The 21,666-nt window shown below is 33.2% G+C and overlaps 3 protein-coding genes across 3 annotated transcripts; all 3 read left to right on the top strand.

Annotated features, from left to right (window-relative positions):
• Positions 1 to 7,320: 7,320 nt before the first annotated feature.
• Positions 7,321 to 10,387, top strand: LOC144544692 (uncharacterized). Its single transcript, XM_078293245.1, has 2 exons — positions 7,321 to 7,473; positions 9,153 to 10,387. The coding sequence occupies exon 2, from the start codon at positions 9,203 to 9,205 to the stop codon at positions 9,671 to 9,673; it is 471 nt and encodes a 156-aa protein (XP_078149371.1). The 5' UTR covers positions 7,321 to 7,473; positions 9,153 to 9,202; the 3' UTR covers positions 9,674 to 10,387.
• A 4,385-nt stretch (positions 10,388 to 14,772) lies between these two features.
• LOC144544630 (putative F-box protein At1g58310) lies at positions 14,773 to 17,109 on the top strand. Its single transcript, XM_078293170.1, has 3 exons — positions 14,773 to 15,773; positions 16,271 to 16,423; positions 16,695 to 17,109. Exons 1-3 carry the CDS (start codon positions 14,799 to 14,801, stop codon positions 16,890 to 16,892), a joined length of 1,326 nt encoding a protein of 441 aa, XP_078149296.1. The 5' UTR covers positions 14,773 to 14,798; the 3' UTR covers positions 16,893 to 17,109.
• A 2,115-nt stretch (positions 17,110 to 19,224) lies between these two features.
• LOC144544644 (AAA-ATPase At3g28580-like) lies at positions 19,225 to 20,857 on the top strand. The gene is made up of 2 exons (XM_078293194.1): positions 19,225 to 19,723; positions 19,816 to 20,857. Exons 1-2 carry the CDS (start codon positions 19,299 to 19,301, stop codon positions 20,840 to 20,842), a joined length of 1,452 nt encoding a protein of 483 aa, XP_078149320.1. The 5' UTR covers positions 19,225 to 19,298; the 3' UTR covers positions 20,843 to 20,857.
• Positions 20,858 to 21,666: the final 809 nt, after the last annotated feature.

The following is a 21,666-nucleotide window of genomic DNA, read 5'->3' as shown; positions in this document are numbered from 1 at the left end:
TCCCTTAAAAATAGATAGGTTATCCAATTGTCTAAGCCTCTACTCTTTTTCCTTCTAACCAAATAGGGTCCAGTTGTGGACATCCACTGCCACTGCATCTATCAACATATACTCTGGCATCCTCTTTTGAGAAAATGTTCTCCTATTCCGTTCCTTCCACAGTGCCCATGTGCCCGCTGCCCAGGCCACGTCCCAACGTTGCTTGTCTCTTCCTGACGGCGAGGACATGTTAATTTTGACCTTCTCCAATAACTTAATTACGAAAATATTAGTGAATCTTAAAACAATCAAAATCATCATTAAGTTATACAACAATATCTTTTTGTGAATGCATGTATTTACCAGTCTTTGGTAACCATGTTATTTTCTAAGATGCTTTATGTCTCAGATGCAATGCGGTTTAAATAATATAATTTTGAATTTCATTTATAGAGAAGTGCAGAATTAAGTTCATTTAAATAGCATGTACTGAAAAGGTTTAGGTTTCATTTACATGACTCTCTTAATTTGGTTGTAGTGTTCTGTTTGCATTTTCTTAATCACATTAAAAGAGCGTATCATACAATTTTGCAAACTAAAGTTGTTTTTCAGACTTCCAAAGAAAAATATTTATCTAAACATAAGTAAAATTATAAAATAAATCTTACATTTAGAAAAAAAAATCTGACAGTCAAACGAGGCATCTAATGTAATATATAACCTTCTGAGAAAAAGGTTAATTAAACATGAAATGAAAATTAATTAGTAGGCTAGATTTCTATTTCTATCTCAAACAAATCTTAAAAATATAAGCTATTGCTGAAGTTGAACTAATAATCTGACCACCGCTATTCAAGTGAAATTGAATGGAAATGCAAAAACTAGGTGAAATTGAAATTGAATGGACATTTCTTCGTATTTGTATACATTATTATCTACTTTTTAATCATTTCTTGGTAAGATTTTAGAAAAGAAACATAAAAAAACTGGCATGGCACGTCTAGATACAGCCGTGACACTCCAAAACACATTTTATTTTATCAAACTGTGTCATGCAGGTAAATGTGTTGTATTCATTTTTATTATGGTGCAGTATGACATGTTTTCAAAATTTATAAGTATTAGCATAGTAGGATACATGTTTCGAACAATGACGTAGTTAGAAATTTTATCAGAAATAACGAACATCTATAAAAAAAAAAACAAATATAGTTGCAAAAAGCATCTGAACTAATTAGGAGTAGGCAAAATCAAATCCAAGAACATACAAGATACTTGAAAGAACTTGGTCGAAAACTTTTTTCTTTCATAGATAGATAGTCGTATACTCCTGTACTACAGTAGCTTCGCTTCTAAATTCGAACACGTCTAAACACAACACGACATAACTTCAAGTTCATTTGTCTCCGTTTGTGTACTAAGTATATCAACTAGAATTCATATCCTCCCCGGTATCATAATAGAGAATCTTTTATAATTTAATGATCTGGATCATTACTTTTAGGGGAAATTAGATTCATGCCATCTCAAAACTTCAAATTTAGAAATATGCCACCCCAAAATTTCAAATTAGATTTTTGCCACCCCAAAACTTAGAAATTTATAAAATTGCGATCTTTCTACAGCTGATATACCTATTTGATTAAAAATATTCTAAAAAGTAATGTATAAAAAATATATTTTTGTATTTCCAATTTTATCCTTCAATTAAACAGAGAAAAAAATAGATTCTCCAGTCCCTCTCTCAATCTCCCTCCTGTAATCCCTAGCACCCATCCTCTCATTCGCGATCTCTCCAGCCTTCCTCTCACGAGCATAAACAAGAACCGACGTGATTTGAAGAGATGGCGCTGTGAAATTTCTTGTTAAAGGGTTAGATTCGGTGTGAATCGAATTGGCACTGGCAAAAAACACGATTGTCCTCCTGTGTCTTCTTTTGTTACGTTTAAAAGTGGAGGTTGTGTCAAGGATTATACCTTCTCAGACACTCTAACAAAGGTGCTAAACTCTTATCTTTCCTCTGCGTGTTAGGTTTATCTTTTTCGCCTTATCTGTTGCTTTCTCTTTTTGTCTATACATGTAACCTTAGTGTTTAGATTTGAGGGCATGGATATATGAAACGTTATCAATACTTGTCACTTAAATACTTTTCAATACAATAATTTTTCGATCATGAAACTTCAATTCCAGATGAACTCCATGAAATGAATTTGTTGGATTGTTCCGATCAGGGTGTAAATCATTATGAATCAGCATTAAATCTAGGATAACAACCTACATTTATAAATAGGAAAAAGTGATAGATCAGAGGGGTAAAGAAAGGGGAAGAGGGGAACACGAACCCTTATATTTATTTATCCATGCACATATCTAGTCAACAATTACCACTCAAGGTGTAGAAATTTGGATCGGATCAGACTCATTAAAGGTGTAGAAATGTAAGGGTGAGGGTATTTGTGAAATGTACGAAAATATCACTCAAATTACAACATTTTATGTTTATTTTTTATTACAAATGTATAATAATTTGGTATTGGTGGCATAGATCTTAATAAGTGAGATTTGGAGTGACATTTAACAAAATCAAAACTTTAGAGTGGCATATTTGTAAATTTGAAGTTTTGGAGTGACATGATCTAATTTCCCCTTACTTTTAACTTGACACGAATCTCAAAGCTCAATAATATTGCCCTAGCACCTTGAATCCCAAAACGGTTGAAAATTAATTTCAAACTTTACAAGAAAATCTTTTACAAAAAAAATACTTGTCAAATCAACAATTGGACGGAGTGTCCAAACAAACAAAATACATGTAGAAAATAAAAAAAAAAAATTATGCTCAACTTACAATCAACTACTTTTCAAAACTAAACACAAAGATATGCAGCATATGCTTTCCAGCACATCAACGGGCCCGTCCATTTTTTATCAACTTTTGTCCAAATTAAGCATTCAACTTCCTATAAAAATAGGAATCTCGTTAATGGACCCGCAAAAAGGTATGCTTTCCAATTCCAGCAGCATATCAATGAATTCTTAGGTCTCATCTTTGGATCTTATGTGCATCTATCCAAATGGTGATCCATGTGGTCACATGATCTCTTCAAAATGCAAATCTCTAATATATATTGTCTTACTAAATCTCAAATTGATCTATGTGCTTACATTATTTATTCAAATCTTCTGACATCTTGAATGGATAAACATAATTATGTAAAAGTAAACATACTGACACACAGCCACACAGCCACACATGATCTCTTCAAATGTACTGCCCATTTTACATGAACGGACGCACGTAATTATTTAAGTACGTTGCCACACAAGATCAAAATATGGCTATCTTCTCAAAAATATAAAAAATAACTAAATTTAGACTGTTTTTTAACTGTGTAAGAATATAAAAAACATATATTCTATGTTTAAATAGGCATTGAATTCCAATCGTTCGATTGAGATTAAAATCTCAGCTTATTGGACCCACATACAAACTCCTTTTTTTTGAGCTTTTGATATTCTATCTTCTCAAATCTCGATTTCTTGCTAACGCTGTCAAGCCGACTAACCTTAAAAAACAAATTTGGTTCCCAGTTATGAAGTACTACAACTATATTTGCAAAAAGACTCGAAATCCCAGTAGAGAATTAAATTAAAATGAGTAAAATCTTCATAGTATCCCGTGTTAAGATTAAGGTCCTGTTCAGCCGTGTTACTGTTTATGTGGAAAAAATAAATTCAGTTCAACTGAATTTTTTTCTCTCACAAGAATAGTAAAAAACAATTCAAATTTTTACTTTTTCTATGTCCACACCCATTCTCATCGGTGCGTCGAATATGGCCTAAGAGTATGTGAATCTCATTTAATTTTTTTCTTTTCGAGTGATATGGAATATTTATAATTTCTCATTATAATTTTGTCTATTAAGATTTAGATTAAAAATCTTTTAAAATTTAGTGATTAAGACAATATCTTCTGTGTAAGAGGTTGGATCGATGTTCGAAATCCGACTAGAATTTTTTTCTGCAGATATTTAAAGTTGGAAAACTAACCTCTATCTTTATTTAAAAATATATTCTAAAAATAATTATAGTAAAATGACACTTAAATTATCAATTAAGTTCACTTTGTTGTGTTAATCATTAAAATCTACGGAACAATTATTTTATTAGTAAAATTAACAAAATTTGGATATTAATATGAAATTAAAGTCAACAATTTTATTATAAAGTTGGGTAACTTGATTGAATTAATCAAATTAGATGGAACGGGACAATAATGATCATAATAATAACTTAACGTACAGAATCATTAAATCAATAAACCTAAAAATAGATGAATATATAGAATTGTTTGGTGCGTAGTCATGATCAAACCAAACAAAAAATAATAAACTCGATAACAAATGAATTTATATAGTTGTTTGGTTCGTAGTCATGATCAATCAATCATAACGGAAATTTGATTAGGCTTTAAATATCCAAACTCACCATTGTATAGTTAGGTGAGTGCTATATTCAGGTCAATTATTACAAAATTAAGAGCTAAGAAGTTTTTTTTTTCTCTAAATACCGGTTGTACCCTTATGGGTCTACATGCAAGATCTCCAAACTCACTATTTTACAGTATTAAGCTTAATTTAGACTAAACTATATTAGTAAAATTAGAGTGTGATGTCCTTACCAAGAGTGATTGATGAGCACACCTTCAAAATGTTATTGGATTGACTTCGAACTATGAATCTAAACCGTTAAAATCCATATATTTCGTGAGTGATGCATGTACATGCAATTTTTTTAAACTTTTGAATTTGTTTAACACATGGTCAGACGGTCAAAACAATGAACATTTTATAATTTTTTTTATTGTTTTATGTATCAATTTTTCATTATTTTTTTACCACTTGACAATGTACTAAATGAATTGAAAACTTCAAAATTTTACATGTACACGTATCACTCACGAAGTACTTTAATTTCAACGGTTTGAATTCATAGTTCAAAGTTAATCCGATAATTTTTTAGATGTGTGCTCATCATCAACCTTCTTGGTGAGCACATTACACCCTAGTTTTACTCAAACTATATGTTTAATATATATGTAGGCTGCGGCTAATTTGTTGCCGGCAGTGCTGCCGCTGTTTTTTTTATTTTGTGATGTCCAAACAACAAATCCAAACCGTTAGATGTTTAATCTATATTATAATCTACTTGGAGACCAAATTTTACATTTTTTGGAATTTTTTTACTATATATTAAGCTGGTTTGAAAACCATTGATTTCAATGCTGTAGAAATTTACTGAAATCAGCGGTTTTCAAACCAGCTTAATATATAGTAAAAAAATTCCAAAAAATGTAAAATTTGGTCTCCAAGTAGATTATAATATAGATTAAACATCTAACGGTTTGAATTTGTTGTTTGGACATCACACGGCTAAATATAGTCCCGGCAACACCTCTGCTGAAATGCTGCCAGCAGCAATTTAGACACATATATATATATACACACACTATCATCGAAACGACAATCTAATAATAATAATATATTATTTTACAATATATATTTGAAACAAAATTTATCAGGATTGGATTGCAGCTTCTGTTTGACCTATGAGCAGGCGTTGGATCGCAATTTTTAATTGTGGGATTTGCGGGTGAATTGTCAATTTACGACCAAAGTGCTTTTATAATTGAAATAAATACAATGTAGGCTTTACTCATCAATTTTTTTTTTTTTTTTTTCAAATTGCTGATTATCTTTGACATGTATGCATTGGCAGATTCAGATTAACTATTTGTAGACAATTGTTTACTTTTGAATTTTAATTTTTTTTTTATGATTCAGTACTAATTGTTCGATGTGTCTATTTCTGGACTAATGCAGTGCCTACCACTGGTTCGAGTTAGTCCGATGCTTGAACCGATTCCTCCCAAACTTTCATTGATTCTATGCATTTCGTTTTTTATTTCGGATATGCGATGCTCTTTTCGTAAATAGAATGAATGAGAAGAAGAGAACAAGAGAGGAATTGTTTGACGGTGGGACCTATCATTACAGTTCTAAGAAAATGAGCCGGTCGAACTTTTTGGACCTTTTATTATTCAATATTTATATTTTGGTTAATTTTTTTTATCTAAGATTTTAATTCAATTTGTAAATTGGCCAATGACAGTCCCACTCTGAAATGTGCCAAATAATTTTTAATTAGCTCAAAAAAAATATATCAATGTTGTGTCAATCGATTTTTATAATTATAACATATTTTATAATTAGGAGGGTTCAAATGCACCCAAATGCACCCTATCATTTTTCTATGTTTTCAAAGTCCGAATACTCAATCCGAACCGTTAGATGCGATCTATATATTAAGATGTGCTTGGAGACCAAATTTTACATTTTTTGAATTTTTTTTACTATTTATTAAGCCACTTTGAAAAATCGCTGATCCAATGGTCCAGAAAATGTAAAATCAGCGATTTTCAAAGTGGCTTAATAAATAAAAAAAAATTCAAAAAAATGTAAAATTTGGTCTCCAAACACATCTTAATATATAGATCGCATCTAACGGTTCGGATTGACTATTCGGACTTTGAAAACGGAGAAAAAAAATTTGAAAGATATGGTGCATTTGGGTGCACAAAAATTTGAGTACATTTAAACTCTCCTCTTTTATAATAAACATAGTTACATGAACTGAGTTGCAATTTTATATCCGATAAATTAATTAATTTGAATTAAATTAATTATTTGAAACCGATTAATGTCGTATCGAAATCCTAAATCCGCACATGCATGACATAAAATTTGCTTGTTTTTGTTCCCTTCTCATGAGGTGCAACGTGATAAATATTAATCTGCTTCATCCTTTAATTAAAATTTGGCAACCTGCTCCACAAATGGACGGATCCTGTTTGATGCAATGGAGATCACCCTCTCACACTAAATAGCACTTGATGGCTTGATGCCTGCGGAAGTGCGGAGTCGCGGACTGCGGCCAACGTGCTACTAGTGTAGGCTGTACTGTAGCCGATGTTTTATTATTCTTTATTCCTTGTCGCTGTAGTGCAACTTTTTTGCCCCTTGGATCCTCTGAGATATCTCATATTTTGCGTGACTTGTTAAAATATCAAAACCGTTCAAATAAGTTCTGTACGAATCTCAAAGCTCAAGTAATACTGCCCCCCTGCGCTATCCCGAATAGACACTGGACACGTTGGTCACGCAAAATATGAGATATTTCAGAGGTCTCGAGCTCACTTTTTTGTTGTTGTTGTTGCCCCTACTAAAACTACAAATTACATAACCAGTCATTACTTTTGCGAGGCTATTACCCGCATATGAGAGAAGCTCTTCTTCTCTAAGTTGTTTCTTCTTCGTTAATCAACTAATTGTTCCTTACTCTATCAAAAAGAAAACAAAGTATTATTCTTTCTTCTCTTCGTTTGAACAGCTTGGCAACTGCGGCGAAGAAAGAGAGCCGAATCGTATTTTGCTGGTACTACCTCTAACTCCATTTTCGCTTTTTTCTTTTTTACTTATTTTATAATTTTCAACTATTAGTTAAGTCGTAAGATGACATTTCTTTATTATTGGTTTCATATGTAATCACCATCAAAGCCAATTTGCATCTTTATTTTGGATCTAAGCACAAGGAACATTTTGATGGTAGTGTGTCCCATGCCCCAAATCTCCAGCTTTTATTTATTTATTTATTTTTTTTCCAATTTAGAAACACACTTTTCTTTGTTTGTTGTCAAAAGGTAAACTAAAAGCCTATCTCCTAGTTTGATGCCTTATTACTTGTGGTTTAACTTTCTTGTATTTTATATGAACCATAACTTTCTTGTATTTTATATGAACCATAACTTTCTTGTATTTTATATGAACCATACCCGTGTACATAAATGGTCAAATTGGTGTTCTTTCTTTCTCTTCTTTAATCAGAAGTAAAATGTACAACCTCTATTTGTGTAGAAAGAAATGAACATTTTAAGGACAGTGCGCCTGATCTTTCTCCTCAGTTAATTCTTCATTACCATTTTGGAGTTCAGTATAACATTGGGATAATAATGGGGATTATTTTTGGGTCTCTTCATCATGGCTTAGATCTGGTATGATTTTGGTTTTTCAGCGGGTACACAACATTTTCATCTTGGATTGGTCAGATTCATGTCAGGTCAAGTGTCGCTTTCTGCTGTTTCATGTAATAGTTTAACAAAAAGTCAAAAAATTATGTTTCTTAGTTTGATTAGTTATGTTTGATTTGGGTATTCATGTTATTAATTAGCTCTATATGGTCTTGGTTTATTCATGTTTGAAGCTTCTCTGCTTCACACCTTTCCAGGTTAGTCCTTTTTGGTTGATCAGATTTTGGACTTTGTATGGTCACATCTGGTCTGGATTGTTTGATTGTTGGTATGATTTTCAATATGGTTGAGTTCAGATTTAGGCTGGTTTTTAGGTTTTATACTGAGATCAGTTACATGAGAATGTGTATTAACCTAAGCACCTCTTCCTGTGGTGCTTTGGTGTTGGTTATGTGTTCACAGTACATTTATAATGTTGTTATTTAAACAAAAATAAAATATATATATTGTTCCCAAATTAACGTGAAGAGGTCAAAATTTCCTTGCATTTTAGTAAATTGTTGGTATATCAAATCAAGGTCATGCAATGCAAGTTCTACATATGCACACTTCCCTGACATATTTGTAATTTGGCAATAGTCCAGTGAGGTACAATGTGGGTATAATTCATGGTACGGATATAATCGGGTATAATTCATTTTCTTATAAAGCACATAAATATACCAAAATGCTGATGTTTTTAAGAAAAGAAAACAAAATTCGAGAAATATTCAGGAATAATTCTCCAATAATCTGTAAAATTCGTCAAATTCAAGTATAATTAGCAAATAATTTGGGAATAATTTTTGAAATCCATTTAATTCATCTATTCATTTGAGAAGGTGCTCAAAACGAATAATTTGTTGACAACTTGCATGCGAATCTTGTTACTATGTGCGCACACACATCGTCACCCGCCCATTTACCCTAACACAACCTAGACTTGGTTAGTTACCTAATCAAGTTAGTCACCTCATCTAATGAGTGTTTATGCAAATCCCTTGAATTTTTAGCTAATTAACATATCTCCTTATGCCTTGTATTGCAGTTGCATATCAATACTTGAATGCCACTATCAACAACTAGAAGAAATCAATTATGCCTCGTGAAGCTGACCAAGCAACCTCCAAAGGAGATGCTTCAATCAAGGTTGGTTCAACTGGTACAGTTGGTGCCCTCATGTCAAGAGAACTAGGCAACACTACAAAAAATTTGACCCAACCCAAAACCTCTTCTTTTTCTTCCACAGATCAAAGAAAGAATCAAACAAGCCCAGTTGCAGTACCATGTGGTGGGATGAGAATGCTTAATAGAAAGATGCAAAGGAGTAAGACTATGCCAATTAAAGAGAAGCCGAGAGTAATTAACCCGGGAAAAAGTAGCCAAGTCCCGATTTTACATTCAAATGATATCATTGCAGAAAGGAGTACAAGTATGATAGACAAATCAAAAAAGAAGGGGCAAAATTGTAATTTCGTCCAGGTGGTAGATATTACATGTGGTGGTAATCCAATGAGTAGCCGGTTGAGAAAACTTGGTTTCTCTAAGTTGTCAGAATCCTTCTCTTAGGTCCTGTACTTATTATGGGAACAAACAGCTGCTATTCCAGTATAAAGATAATAATGAAAAAATGATTAAACCTTGTTGCATTCATGGATTGAACAAAAAGATGCTTTATGTTAAAAAGCAGCAGTTCAATTTGTTGCCTGGGGTTGTACTATTCCGGACTTGTTCTAGTACTGAGGCTCCTTATCATCTGGCAAATTGAAATTTTTATAACCCCTTCTCACTATTTTCTTGATGTGGATATTCTTAGCTATATCCACAGCTTTACATATGCTTGGAAGAAATTTATGGGAGGCATCTACTTTATTCTTCTTCTTATTCTTTGGTTTATTCTCCTTCTTGCCAAGCCTTAGAGAATTGAAATATTCAATCTCTTGTGAGACTAAAGATGCTATGGTGCCTCTTGATCCAATCTCTATGGGGAATAATGTTTCCATTCTCTCTCTCTCTCTCTCTCTCTCTCCTCTCTATGGATTAGGATTGTAATGGTTGTAAGAGCTTGTCCTTGGCCTTTAATTGATTGTTTAAATAGGTCTATTAAGGAGAAACAAGATGAGCGGAGTAGGTGAGATATGTGCTGAAATGTCATTTTCAATTTGTTTTTTATTTTTATTAAGAATTGTTAGATATGGGATATTTATATGTTACTTGTATTTTCTTGTACTAGTTATTTGGTGGTAAGGGGACTGGTGTGGTTGGTACCGTAAGCAATGTATTATTGCAATTTAAATATTGGTTACATCTGCTTTTACAATATACCTATAATTAAACTCTGGGATCATTTCAGGACTGTCTGTTTGTCTTATAGTTTAATTTTCTGGTACAAGACCAGTATTGCAGCTACTGCTGTATTACTGATCTAAACTTTTTGCTTATCTCTGTCTCCTATTTGTTATTCCAACATGAGTTTTTGATAGAACCTATTACTTTTGAAGGTACCTCAGACGCCAGTAGAATTCACCTGGCTATGTACGACATCCTAATGCAATTGCAACCAGTAAAATCATAACATTCATTGGATTCTTTTTAGTGTTATATTTGTTGGAAGCGAGTGGGGTCAGTTCGGTTTGGAACTTTGGATGGATCTACGTAGAAGAAGAATATTTATCTTCTATTTCAATCAAGTACTGAATGGAATGATTGCATTCCAATGTTAATTCAAGAAATCTATGGTCTCTATAGAAGACTGTACTATCTCGTTTATGCACAAGTTGCCAGATCGGTTTTCTAATTCATTAATAGACTAAAGTTTATGTCCTTAAACCCAAACCATAATGTATTATTACAACTTACAACAATCCGAAGTGGTAATAATAAGAATTGTTGACTGTCTACAGAGCAATTTAGGAACTTACCAAACATAAATAAATAACGAAACTGAAAACAGCAGTATCAAAACAAATAGAATAGGTCCAAGAGTACATAATCAGGAATAATCCTAAAGCAAGAGGGTGACAATGCGCAAGGGTGCACGTGCACGCACACACACACAAAACACATTAACAAGCTTGTAATGTTTTAACCAACTTATTTTGATGAACCGAGGCTCCGAGAGTCGATATATCTCCAGCGTACAGAAACCATGCACCATGAAAGAGGGAAAGACATCAAGTCTGAAATGAATAAAAAGAGGTTTCATTATTAGCCCGTCATATATATCAATATATTCTGATATAGCATTGCACATCATGTCCTATCATTTTTTGACGAATGTGTGCTTACTAATTACTAAATGCATGTCTGAGTTGCACAAATTACACATGCTATCTACCATGCTGCAGATTTTAGTACTTTTTGTTGGGATCATTTCGTACAATATATATAAATGAAGTAGTTTGCTTCAAAATTTCATTTTCTCAATTATTAAGATGTTATTTAATACAACTTGGGATTTTAAAGTTTGTTAGGGTCTTTTTTGCTTAAAAACTTGATTGCAGCAGTTGGTTTTGTAGAAATAGGCTCTCCTCAGGTTGTTATGCTGCTTTGTTTTTCTTGGTTAGATTGCTATGTTTTGTGTAGGTAGTTTGTGTGAGGTATGTTCTTCATACCTTGGTTTTGTAAGTCCTATGTTAGTGGTACCAGATAGGTAGTACCCGGTATCAAAACAATGTAAGGGTTTTCATGTTGAATGGAAATCGGTGGGAATCCCCACTTCTTTTCAAAAAAAAAAAAACACCAATCTCGACCTTCCTAAATTACGGCTTATTTTGTGGCCCTTGGATATAACCATCTTTTCCTACGGCGTGACCATAAAGGCTTGCCTTCCAGCAGTTCTGCAATATTAAGAAATTAAAATATTAAAAAATGATTTATATATTAAAAAGACATATTATAATGAAGTTACAAGCTGGATTAGTTGTTAGAAGAAGCCATAATTTTTAAGGTGGATATACATTTACATCATTAATGCGTGAAAATTTTGTTTTCCCATAATTAATTAGGAAAATCTTCAGAACTTATTAAAGAACTGTCATTAATTAGGTAACACAAATTAATTAGTACACACCATAAAGAAAATAAAAGAAAAAACAATAAACAATAGACTGTGGATATATATTAAGTTGAGTAGGTAAGAAGCGATCCATTTAGTTTTGAGGGTATAGTGATTAGTGGGCGTCTGTTTGGTAAGGAACAAGGAGAAGATCCAGGAAGAAATGAAGGAGAGGATAGCCACAAGGAGAGGAAGAAAATAAAGTAGAAAGACGAGAGACATAATTTGTAAAATCAGAATTTAAAAGTAAAGGGCAAAATAGTTCATTTTTTCTAATTAATATGAATTCACATTTTAAATTGATTGAATTTTAAAATTGGGGACATCTATGAGCCGGGGCGGACCTAGGATTTTCGTCAGGGGAGGGAGGCAAAACAAATATCGAATTTGATTTAAACTCATTAACTAATTGGGTACTCGATAAAAAAACAATGATTTGACTTATAATTTATGATCCTATAACTTATAATTAATATTACCAATCATAATTCAAGAAATTTATTTTGATTTTAATACTAAATTTAACCCGAATTACAAATCAAACATCTAGAGGGGAGGGGGTAAAAAAAAATTCCGGGGGGGGGGAGGGGAGGCAAAGTCAATCGGAACCAATAGATCACCACTAAATGATGGGGGAAATATCTAATTTAAGAACTTATGCTTGATTCTTCTTTCAGCAATGAAAAGAGTTGTGCACATCTCCTGTATAATATGTAAATTACCTGATGGCACTTTGCCATATATATCTTCACCTCTAGTCTCAACAAGCTTAGGACAGTTAAGAACAATGAAGCTATGCAGAGATGCAAAAAACTGGAGACCTTGGAGACCCCCTAGCGACTGTAACTTTGTACAGTTCCGAAACTTCATATTTGATAGAGATTTAAGATTTCTTGTGACCTCGGCTGGAACAGATACCAAATGTTCGCATCCACATATGGTCAATGTTTCCAGGGAAGTGAGGTTTTGCAAGCAACTGGGAATTGACTTTTCGACTTCACCGCATGATGTTATAAGATCGAGGTACTTGACAGTGGGTGGTAAGACCATAGCATTTGGGCTTCTAAGTTTGGGGCAACTATAAATTTCCAGCCGCTCAAGCGATACAAATCCTCCGAATGATTCCACAGGCAGTGATTCCAGTTCGTTGCACCAGCATATCTTAATATAATTTAGCGCTGGCAGGCAGTTTGGCTCCAAACAATTCTGAAGGCTTATTATTGCAATGGAGTTTTTTTGTTTCAAAATAATGTTGAGAGAAATCAGAGAATGAACTCTTTTATTTATTAATTATGTTGAGATAAAAAAATTAATTATTTCTAGCATAACATATTTATGTTGATTTAATGTAATTTTTATATTACCTTGTGGAATTTATGTTTAGATTATTTTTCAAAAACTATTCATTGTTTTTTTTTAAATATTGGCCATATATTCTGTTACTATGTAATTTAATAATTTATTTTAGCCTTATTTTTAAAGTTGAAGACAAATTATTAGTTAATATCATATACAAATGATTAAGATTAATTTTAGTCCAAATAAAAATTCACATAAGAATAAAATAAGAAATCACATACAAACGGTTATGATTAAGACTAAAGCTACTAAAAAAAATAAGATTCTTACTGCCAGGAATGATTGCTTGGTTAATTCTTGTAGCTATACGTTCAAATTTGAAAAAAAAAAAAAAAATTCCCAATAAGAAGATTTCATTAGGCGTTTAGTTATATGGAAATAAAATAAATAAGTAATGATTATTAATATAAAGAAAGTACATCTTAAAAAGATATGATATTTAAATAATAGTTAAGGACAAATTTGTCCATATAAGTAAAATATTTGAATTTGTTGTGTTAATAAAAATATTGATTGTGTTAGTATCATTGTCCGCTCAAATAGCTTATTTGTAATTTATTGCTGATGTGGCTAAAAAAAACTCTAAAATTATTTCAAAGATGTGAAAGTTAGAATCTTTAAAAACTTTAATTTCTAAAAGTGATTAACAGTTATTTAGAAAATTATTTGAGTTGCTAGTATGTAGATAAATATATAGATAAATATAGAGAAATATAGAAAATATTATGACCGGTGTACCGATCCTGTTTAATGACATCATTACTAACATCTCCGCAAGTCCTCAACATTTCTTTTTTGTAACTTCTAAAAATAAACTATGTAATTAGCGTGTAGATGTCTAATATTACATGAAGAGTAATTTTTTCGTAATTGTGAAGTTCTCTCTCATTATAAGTTGGGATCCTCATTAACCTTTCAAAACAAAGATCCATCCCTCTTGTCTGGTATTGTTTCTCTCAATCCATCCCTCTTGTCTGGTATTGTATTCGAAGACAAACTTGTAAGTTAGTTTTATTATTAAGCGTGAAAACAATTAGCATCATTACAACTGCATAGTTCTTCTTGATGACTATTTTTCATGCACTTGATTATTTGTCTGTTAATTGTGAAATGGCTTCTTAGAATTGATCATGGAGCATATGATTTTCACTTTAATTTGATATATCTGTCATGTTTCTTGTCACATCCAAAATAATTTGTACTCCAGACAACTGATTGCTGCTTGTGCTTTCTTTATATTGTAATTCCAGGAATTGTGCATGCTAGGTGTTTGAGGAAATGCTTGTTGGAGCAGGAATGATGAATATATCAGAAAGTCGTGGTGCCAGAAAGACCGCTGGAGTTGACCGGATTAGTAATTTGCCAGACTCAGTTCTAGCTCACATCCTCTCTTTTGTGAGCACTGAAGAAACAATACACACGTGTATTTTATCCAAAAGATGGAAGTCCGTATGGGCTTCTATACCAGTTATAGAATTTGATTTTGGAAAGTTCCTCGGAGATCGTAAGGTACAAACCGGAAAAGGATCTATGAAAAAAATTAAAGAATATGAGGTCAAGTATGTTCGGTTCGTCAAAGGTATCATTCTAAATCGGGAAGCACTGCTATTGGATAAATTTAAGCTGCATTGGTTTAATGGTAGTATGGATTATTATTATGCTCCTAAATCAGTTATAGACTTGATACCACATGCCTTAAAGTTCAAGCCCAGAGTTTTATCTGTTAAATTTCGTCTGAACAAGTGTAAGAATTCGAACATAGATTCAATTTTCACCTGTGCCTCCCTAGAAGATGTGCTTCTAAACTACAACTATGATTTGAATAAATTTGCTCCCAACTCAATCAACCTTCCATGCTTGAAGAAATTAGAACTCAAAGTGCTTTATATTGGTAATGATTTCTTGAATAAGCTATTCTTGGGATGTCCCGTCCTTGAAGAATTGTCACTGTGCGATTGTAGACTGTACTTCGATAGGATTGATTCTAACACTTTAAAGAAATTGACCATTAGTGATTCTTATCAAGAAGTTCAAAAATTGGAAATTTTTACCCCGGGCCTCTTGTACCTGGAGATCGCTAAATGCATGACTACAAATGTTTCAGTGAGAAACATGCCTTCCATTGTTAATGCAAGGATTGATTTTGGATGGTATGATGATTATGATGTAAGAACTGGTAGCGAGCTCAATTTTCTCGCTTGCCTTTCAAATGTGACAAGACTGAATGTTGCATTTATGAAATGTAATATCAAGGTACGTACTTCCTCTATGCATCACTAATCTTGTTATTACCTTACTCTTTGCTAAATCTCTGTGAGCCCCAAAAATATAGATGTGTTTCAATGTTGCCATGCATCTATGAAAGCCAGATTAATCGCTTTCTATAGGATGTGATCAAATATTTTTCAGTTGCTTTCCTGCAAAAATAGGAGTGTGTATCCTCTGAAATATCTCAACTTTTGAATGACCGACGTGTATGGTACCTATTCGGGGCGCAGGGGCGCAGTATTATTTGTGCTTTGAGATTCGTGCATAACGTACTTGAACGGTTGATATTTTCCAAAGAATCACTAAGTTTGAGATATCGCAGAGGATGTGAATTCCAAAAATAGTGCCTATCAATATTTAATTTCTATTGTGATTATTCAGCAAAAATATCCTCTGGATATTAATTTTGTAACCAATTGTTTTTATCTATAAATTAAAACTTGTAGACCTTGTGACAAATTTGTTGCAATTTTTACATGAAGGAAATGCTGAAGAATGCAGCTTGTAATTGCCCAACCTTTAATAACATGAAGAGCTTGACCATTTTATTGAGCGTAGATTACAACTTCGATTTGATTGCTTTTTTTCTCCACAATTCGCCAAATCTACAGAACATCACTTTGTTGGACAACATTGTAATCTCTCTCTCTCTCTCCATACTTCAAAGAAGGGTACTAACTTAAGCCTTCCCTCATCAAATGTGGAATAAAGCAAACATTTGAGGAACAATTCAAAAACCCATATAAGTTAGTTAAAAAATAAGAACTGTAATATTGAAGTTTTTGGTGCATATGACCTTGTTACATTCTTCTGAAACCAAAAAATATCAGTACCAAGTACATATATGACGAATTACCACTCAGTTAGCTAGGAATTGTAATAATGTATCTTCTTTCTACTATGAAGGTATGGAGCAATGGATCACCGAATTTAGGCCTGGAGGAGCCGAAAGATAATTTGTCCCCAAGGGAGCACCTTAAGATGGTCAGAATTGTGAACTGCAATTGCAAAACGTGGAAAATTAGTTCTATAACTTTGGATCTGCTGGTCAAAAATTTCTATGCCCATGTGAGAACCATTGGGAAAATTATTATTGATAATTGATTCAATTCTGATCGGTCTTACATTTTGAAGGGATGCTATATGGACCTTTTTTATTTTCAAACTGAACATCATTGTTTAGTTAACTGTTTTGGCTGCATGTCTATGTTCGTCAAAAGTTATGTTAATGCTGATAAAAACTATTTTTCTTAGATCTATTTTTTTTTTTTCCATGAGTGTGAACTATGAATTATTTCGGTATTTTCTTGTGTTGTAACTCGGCCTGTAAGTTTAGGAATTTGCATATAAACATAGCAACATGTCTTTGCTATTGCCGAATTATATAAAGATTTATTATAGAGTCCGGTATTAGATTAAGAGATGGGCTACGGTGAGTTGCGAAGTAAAGCAACTATTTTACTTAACGCTCATATTTTGTGATTTTAAAGTTCAAAACGTCGATCCGAACCGTTCACCTTGTTCTCCATATTGAAATGTGCTTGGAGACCAAATTTTACATTTTTTGGAATTTTTTTTACTATTTTTTAAGCAATTTTGAAAGTCGCTGATCTGATGGTCTAGAAAATTTTACTGTTTTGTACTGTTCACAGCAAAACAGCAATTTTAAAACATGCTTAATAAATAGTAAACAAATTCCAAAAAATGTAAAATTTGGTCTCCAAGCACATTTCAATATGGATTAAACATCTAACGGTTCGGATCGGTCGTTTGGACTTTCAAAATAAAAATACGGCGTGAAGTAGAAACGCGTTTTACTTCGCAACTCACCGTAGCCCATCTCTTAGGTTAATATGCTTATATAAGAATTTCAACACCATATGCTTATAATTTATTTTTGTGTTTTTAAAGTCCAATAGTCAATCCTAACCGTTCAACATGATATCCATGTTAAAATGTACTTGGAGACCAAATTTTACATTTTTTTTGAACTACTTCACTACTTTTTTAGATCCTAACCCTAATCATTGTTTTTTTTATGTTTGAGAATCTTCTAAATCAATTGATTTCACCTACCTTAAAAATAATACAAAAATTTCAAAAAATGTAATGCATAGCCATCTTTATACATTGGATTATAAATCACCGGATTCATAGTTCAAATAACCGATCCAAACCGTTCATCTTGTTCTCCATATTAATATGTGCTTGGAGACCAAATTTTACATTTTTTTGAAATTTGTTTACTTTTTTTTAGATTTATTGAAAATCATTGTTTTTAGACAAATCTGGACCATGAAAAACAGAGATTTCAATACATTCTGCTGAAAGTAAAAGAATATCAGTATACCAAGTACATATGATATGACAAACTACCACTCAGCTAGCTAAGAATTGCAATAATGAATTTTTTTTCTATTATGATGTACCACTCAGATGGATAAGACAGATTTAATTAAGGTCTTAATTCACTAAGCATGAATGTTTTTTGTTCTATGAAGCTCTGGGAATATGCATCTCCGAATTTAGGTCTGGAGGAGCCGAAATATGATTTGTCTCCACGGGAGCACCTTGAGACGGTCATAGTTTTGAATTGCTGCATGAGGGAAATTAGTTCTTAAACTTTTGAGATGCTAGTAAAAAATTTCTATGCCCATGTGAGAACCATTGATGATATTTGTATTCCTAGCTAGAGCTGGTTAAATTCTTAGTCCGAAATTTTGAAGGAAAGCATTTTTTTTTTTTTTCAAACTATACGTTCTACGTTTAGTTAACTGTTTTGGTTGTCAATGTTGGTAAAAAAAATTGTTATTGTTGATATAAGCTTATGTTCTTTTATCCTTATGTTATGTTCATTATTTTTATTTATGAGTGTGATCTATGAATTATTTGGTATTCTTTTTGTTAAAGTCTAACTCATGTTGGTACTCACCTAGCTTGTACATATTTGTTTAGTATCAATATATATCTTAGTTCTCTTCAAAAAAAAATATATATCTTAGTGTGGAACGTTCTCCACCAACCTTAAAAAAGAAAACATAATATTTAGAATGACAGCAGATTTATTTCCCAAAAAGTCGGATGAGTGGTTGTGGGCCTGCCTGATTAATTACACGTGTTATATCGTCGTATCTTGTATTATATATGTATATATATACTTGCTTAATGCATGCTCTTCTTGTGTTAATACCTAGCAATTACTTAAAATATATATTCATACGAAGTTACGAACCTACTTAAAAACGATATTCGATGGTCGGAACTCGGAAGTCGGAAGTATCAAAATAAAGTTACACGGTTTCTTTTTGTGAAGAATTATTGCATCAACCGAAATTTCCTTATTCTTTATCTACAAATAATAATTAATATTCAACTAAACCGGAAGGAACACAGAAAGACAACTCTCTTTCTCTCTCTGCTTCTTGTCTATATAAACATATATACTCTGAACAGAAATTAGAATAAATCAAAAGAAAAGAAAATAAAGAAGTGAGAGAGAGATCTAGCTAAATGGGTGCAGAGAACTGGGCAGGGATTAGCTCAACCATAGCAAGCTTGTTCTTCTTATATAACATGGTGAAGGATCACATCCCCTTCCAGGTCAGTGATTACGTGGCAGCCGTTGTCCACAAGGTATTCTCTTTCTTCAAACCCTACGTCGACATCACCATTCAAGAATACCACGGTGATGGCGAGTATTTCAAGCGTGACGAGCTCTACATTGCGGCCCAGGCCTACCTCAGCTCCACCTGCTCTTCTCGGGCTAGCAAGCTCAAGGCTGAGCTGGGCGAAGACAGTGACACTCCGCTTGTCACCATTGACAACAATGAGGGGGTCCCTGACTCCTTCCGAGGTGTCCAGGTATGGTGGTACGCCTGTACAGAGTCCTCCAACTCCCAAACGTTCAGCTTCTACCCCATTCAAAACAAACGCAAGTATGTCATAAGCATAATGTAAATAATTTTTCTAATTTACTGTATTCATTAGTTTTTAAGTAATGAATAACAACTTTTCGAACAATTATCAGGTACTACAGCTTAGCCTTCCACAAGCGCCACCGCAATCTGATCGAGGGCGAATATTTGAAATACATACTTGAGCAAGGACGCAATGTGATGCTACGTAGACGGAAACGAAGGCTCTTCACAAACAGCCCCCGTAACGACTGGGATGGCTCCGTCTGGAGCCAAGTTGCCTTTGAGCACCCCGCCACCTTTGACACGGTAGCCATGGACCCCAAAAAGAAGAGCGAGATCATAGACGACCTTGTCACATTTCGCGAGGGAAAAGAGTACTACAAGAAGATTGGCAAGGCGTGGAAGCGCGGCTATCTCCTTTACGGCCCACCAGGCACCGGCAAGTCGAGCTTGATAGCAGCGATAGCCAACTTCATGGAGTATGACGTGTACGACCTTGAGCTGACAGCTGTCAAGAACAACACGGACTTACGAAAGATCTTCATCGATACAACCGGAAAGTCCATCATAGTCATCGAGGATATTGACTGCTCGCTTGACTTAACTGGCAACCGCAAGGAAAAGAAGAAGGAGAAGGACCACAAAAAGATGTTGCCAGATATGGAGGAGAAGGATGAAAGTAGCAAGCTGACTCTTTCCGGGCTTCTCAATTTTATAGACGGGTTGTGGTCGGCGTGTGGAGGGGAGAGGATCGTTATATTCACAACAAACCATTTAGAGAAGCTCGACCCGGCGCTAATAAGGAGGGGCAGAATGGACATGCACATAGAGCTATCGCATTGCACTTTCGAGGCATTCAAGGTGTTGGCCAAGAACTACCTTGGGGTCGATAAACACGACTTGTTCGACACCATAAAAACCCTTCTTCGCGAGGTCGATATTTCGCCAGCCGATGTGGCGGAGGGGTTGATGCTAAAAAACTCAAGAAATAAGGATGTCGGCATATGTCTTGAGAATCTGATCAGAGTGATAGAGGTAGCAACAGAAGAGGCAAATAAAAAGGCCAAGGAGGAATTAGCAGCCAAACAAAAGGAGGATAAATCTAAACACAAATTAAGTTGGAAGAGGAGGAATTAGTGGGTTATTAAGTCTTAAGAGTTGTTTTAGTTAAGTCATTCCATTTTTTTATCCTTATATTTTGAATAAATGTTTCTTACATTATTTTTTCTCTCTTTTCAATTATAAAATATGTTTTTTTTTTTATTTGTTTAAGGCTAGGTGCGCAATACAATTTTTAACAATACAAAACTCTGTATCGATCTCTACTGAATTATCACGAGGTTAATCATAATAATTAGTATATATTTACCATTATATATTTTTAGAATGTTTCATATAAAATATATTTTTTGTTAAAATTTTAAATACAAAATCATTCTTTTTATTTAACACTTTTAGTAGATATTATTTTTGAAATAAAATCCAAAAGCAATCCTAATAAGAATAAATCAATTACCTCAAAAAGGGGTGTCAATGGCATCCTTTTTTTATCCGTTTACTTGACCCATACCATATTCAATAAGATGAGTATGGATAAGAATTTTCTTTCATAAACTTATCGGGTACGGGTAAGAGTAAAGATTTTTTTTTCCGTTATCAAAACGGGTAAGGGTACGGGTAAAGCCTATTTCGTACCCATTACCCGATTGGGTAATTATATAAAAAAATTTGTATGTATTATATATCTTAATGAGCATTTAATTATTATCCATCTCCAACAGCACAACTGGCAACTACTCTTGATCTTGGAAAACAAAATTTATTAAAATTTCTAAGTTGAACAATTGACAATTTATGTAACTATATTAAATATAATTCACCGTTAAAGCACTTGAACAATTGACCATCTTGCTTTTATTTGCATGCCTGGTTTTTTTTAATTAAAGAACAAAGATATTTTT

Source organism: Carex rostrata, chromosome 26 (assembly GCF_964058835.1).
Source record: "Carex rostrata chromosome 26, lpCarRost1.2, whole genome shotgun sequence".
NCBI lineage: Eukaryota > Viridiplantae > Streptophyta > Magnoliopsida > Poales > Cyperaceae > Carex > Carex rostrata.
The sequence above is the reverse complement of the archived record's forward strand: the minus strand, read 5'-3'. Positions and strand labels throughout refer to the sequence as shown.

Coding starts and splice junctions, on each gene's coding strand:
- LOC144544644 (XM_078293194.1), top strand. CDS start 19,299: ATGGGTGCAGAGAACTGGGCAGGGATTAGCTCAACCATAGCAAGCTTG. Junction 19,724..19,815: donor CCCATTCAAAACAAACGCAA/GTATGTCATAAG, acceptor AACAATTATCAG/GTACTACAGCTTAGCCTTCC.
- LOC144544692 (XM_078293245.1), top strand. CDS start 9,203: ATGCCTCGTGAAGCTGACCAAGCAACCTCCAAAGGAGATGCTTCAATC.
- LOC144544630 (XM_078293170.1), top strand. CDS start 14,799: ATGCTTGTTGGAGCAGGAATGATGAATATATCAGAAAGTCGTGGTGCC. Junction 15,774..16,270: donor TTATGAAATGTAATATCAAG/GTACGTACTTCC, acceptor TTTTACATGAAG/GAAATGCTGAAGAATGCAGC. Junction 16,424..16,694: donor TCACTTTGTTGGACAACATT/GTAATCTCTCTC, acceptor TCTACTATGAAG/GTATGGAGCAATGGATCACC.